This window comes from Dipteris shenzhenensis, chromosome 24 (assembly GCF_047967505.1).
Source record: "Dipteris shenzhenensis isolate YYH24624 ecotype China chromosome 24, Dip_SZ_1.0, whole genome shotgun sequence".
NCBI classification, from domain to species: domain Eukaryota; kingdom Viridiplantae; phylum Streptophyta; class Polypodiopsida; order Gleicheniales; family Dipteridaceae; genus Dipteris; species Dipteris shenzhenensis.
Window position 1 is genome coordinate 48,566,145 of NC_141619.1, and position 3,745 is coordinate 48,569,889.

At 43.3% G+C, this 3,745-nt stretch overlaps 1 protein-coding gene across 1 annotated transcript; it reads left to right on the forward strand.

The window, feature by feature from the left end:
* The first annotated feature begins 704 nt into the window (after nucleotides 1-704).
* On the forward strand, nucleotides 705-3,251 carry LOC147886706 (uncharacterized). The gene is made up of 7 exons (XM_087395891.1): nucleotides 705-890; nucleotides 1,169-1,278; nucleotides 1,394-1,549; nucleotides 1,674-1,945; nucleotides 2,040-2,207; nucleotides 2,337-2,536; nucleotides 2,806-3,251. Exons 1-7 carry the CDS (start codon nucleotides 731-733, stop codon nucleotides 2,979-2,981), a joined length of 1,242 nt encoding a protein of 413 aa, XP_087252017.1. The 5' UTR covers nucleotides 705-730; the 3' UTR covers nucleotides 2,982-3,251.
* Nucleotides 3,252-3,745: the final 494 nt, after the last annotated feature.

The following is a 3,745-nucleotide window of genomic DNA, read 5'->3' on the forward strand; positions in this document are numbered from 1 at the left end:
TATTTTCTATTGAATCCATGAGGCTAGGTTTATGAGTCGTCCATATCTTTGAGGTGGAATCAAGATATCATACATGAAAGGACATCAAATAGAGCTTTCAAATTTTTGAACGAAGGCCGTCACATAAGACGTTTATATGTAAATTCTAATTCCCATATATCAAACGTCCTCTTCCTATAACAAAATTCATGAGATGCTAGAAGTAGGAGTACACGATTAGAAGGGGAGAGACATGAAAGTTAAACAGCAAAAAGTCGTAAAGTGCACTTTCTTAAAATACAGGAAAGTTTTCTCTTTTATGTATGCCGAAGTATCCTATCTATTTCTGAATTAAAATAAATGTCCTTGAGAAGCACGCCGGGCAAGAGACAAAAGTTATGAACAGGTTACAGCAAAGTGGTGATTCTGGTAAATTGCTTATATGTAATATGTGGCCTTTTCTCAAGCTTGATAAATTCAATATGACGAAGTACGAACCACACCACCTTGAAAACGTAAAAGAAAGAAAATGCAAGCCCATTCCACATGGGAAAGGAAGAAAAACCAATGGATACGAATAGAAAATTCGAAATGAAGACGAGCAAATTTCAAAAGACGTCCTTACAGACGTGCATATATCGAGCTAAAGGTCACTTGTGACAAAATAATATTATTGTGACGTCCACACGATTGTCGCCTACCAAGCTATATATATCCTTACAATCCCACGAGCTGCTGAATCCTGCTGCTCATGATTGCAGAACAACTTCGAAGTAAAGTTTCTCTTATCTCATACATTGCCCTTGGCGAGATGCTTCCTCACCTTCATACACTCTTTTTACTCAGCCTCTGCACTGCCCTTCTAATCCTCCACCTTGACATTGTATGGGCTGCACCAGCTTGCTCCACAGGTAGATCTAATCGCTGATGTATCGTTCAATCGTTGAGAAGGCTCGGTTGCTCCCTTGGGATGCTTCTGTTTTCGCATCTTTTCTACATAGATTAAGAACATTGTCTACGTTACCCTTGCAATGCACACAAGCTGCTTAATATTCGTGGATTGCAGACCTCGCATTGCTTCTGTTTCTACTTGACCTGACTGAGTAGTTTGCCCAATAACATAATGGATTTCCATAGATATATCTGGTGGCTTTGTAGGCTGCTAACGGCTGATCCCGGAACTGTGCAGACGCAGATGGAACCCAGGTGTGTTTGCCTCCAGGTGTATGCTTGTGGCGACAGGGCATAATCCAAAAGAACATCTTAACTGGTGCATCACGGCCTGACTGTGTGTTCGAGGTAGAGACGCAAGTTCTGTAAGCAAGCGTTGCCCTGTAGCTCGCATTTGATCTATGTATCACAGTCCTATGATCTCAGGTTTTTTGCCGGGTTTATGGCTTTTCCTTGTGCTCAGGTACGAGATCTAGAGTTTTTACATATCTTAGGAAAAGATCCAAAGCTAGAATTCGTCGCTTACGCAGATGGCCACGAAGGGGGAGTATACTTCCCGGACAAACAAGAGTTTTACTTCTCCAGCACCAGGAAATCCAAGCCTGAGCCAAACATAGAGGTAATTCGCCCAGAGCATGACCAAGACCGCTCTGAGACGTTATTTCATACCTTGAGCAGACGAACAGGCTGGTGAAGGCAGAGTAGTGATCTCACGGTTTGCGTATGATTGTGATACTTTGCAGTTGTTTAAACTGTCGATGGAAAAGAACGAAGTCTCCACTGTTTTCAACACCACGCCCATGTCCAACGGCATGGTTTTGGACCTAAACGGTGAGCTGCTCGTATGCCAACAAGGTTTGGGTCCGCAGGGAGGCTTTATCCAGCGGATCAATCTCCTCAGCTTGAAGACAAGCATTGTAGCCGACAACTGGTTCGGCCTCCCCTTCAACAGCCCCAATGATATCGTCGTGAAGAGCGACGGTTCAATCTGGTTCACCGATCCTGACTACGGCTGGTAGGCCAAATCTTTTTCTGTCAAGGAGGCTTCGGTGCACCCTTTGCTTGAGGACGAAATAAAGGACGTGGATTTGGCCATTTTTGCTTTGTAGGATCCAAGGCTTCAAGAAGTATCCGCCGGCCATCAACAATCAAGTCTATCGCATCAGTCTTACCGGTGTAGTGGACGCTGTAGCTGACGGATTTACGAAACCCAACGGCCTCGCTTTCTCGCACGATGAAAAGCGTCTATATGTGACTGATACTGGCTCCTCTATCGGGCATGCATCTTGCTTATTTTCGTGTTCACTGCGAGTTTCGTCAAAGAAGTATTCCTTGGCTGGATACATAATCCGATGGCTTCTTATTTCATAGATCGGTTTGGGCCGATCCACCATTTGCTTTTCCAGGAATGGCAGTGTTGATACATCGCTACCACACTCAATCTACGTCTTCGACGTGGACGACAACGGAAAGACTCTGTCGAATCGGCGATTGTTCGCGTCCATAGCATCGGTCGACGGCAGCTACGCGGGCATAGGAGCGCCGGACGGTATCAAAGTGGACACCAAGGGACGAGTATACACGGCCAATCCGGACGGTATTCAAGGTAGAAATTTTCCTTAGTTCTAATCCGATTTGTCTACGGATGCAGTAATTTCCTTAGTTGTGTCAGAGTTTTCTACGGATGTAGGAATTTCCTTAGTTCTGTCCGACTTTTCTAGGGGTGACAGCGCTGCATTTGGCCTCTTATCCTCGTCTTGGTGGGACGTATCGACGGCTTAAGCAACTAAATCTGTGTTTGACAGATTCATTTATTGTTTAGGGCTGCAACTGCAAATGTATTAACGGGATGATTGCTATTGTGAATGTGGGCAGTGTTGAGTCGAGCGGGGGAGCTACTGGGATTGATTCGAGTGAAAGGAGCGGCCAACATGGGGTTCGTGGGGAAGAAGCTAGATCGGCTGCTCATTTTGAACGATACAGCGATTCATTCAGTCCGCCTCAACGCCCATGCCTCCCACCTCTTTTACGCTCAATCCCACCCCTCCTAAACTCCGCTGCCTTCACGAACAATAACACATACTATATGACTTTCAACACATTGACATGGACTTTGTCACCTCTATTCTAATGTTTGAATTTCCATTTTGGATCAAACACGTTCACATTTTAGATTTATTTAATATGCCTCCTCTAAAAGTCTTTGCACATTTTTTGGCTCAATGACTTGCAAAAACTAGATCTTATATAATATGCACACTATATAATATCTCTAGAAGTCTACACGCACAATATTGGGTATAGAGAACGAGCACAAAAGTTGTGAAGTTGTTACACTCCACATTTTCACTACAATGATTGCATTCCACAAAATTCCATTTTGGAGGTCATTACAATGAAGGGAAAGGTTATGGACTCAAATTGAGAATTTGCTTCTTGGTACATCAAATGGAGCTTAATTAGTTTCTCCTAAACGAGAATTGAAAAACATAATCAATACTAGGAACAAGGGAATCGGAACCTAAAGCAAAACAAGAACCTTCTCAATTGCAAAAGATAAACAACTTACAAGCTCACTTGAATGACCTTGTCACCACATCCTAAAGCCATGAAATGATGCCATGTGTCATCTCCCACCTTATCATCCCTAATCTTTTGACTATTCCAAGCACATGGTGAGAGGACAAAAAAACATTTAAATATGGATGGAACAATTCGAGCCCTATTTCACCACATGTGTGAAGGCTTTTAAATACTACATTTACTTGTCATCTCTCGTGTGCTCCTTCCTTATTGCTTTGGAATTTTGAGACTA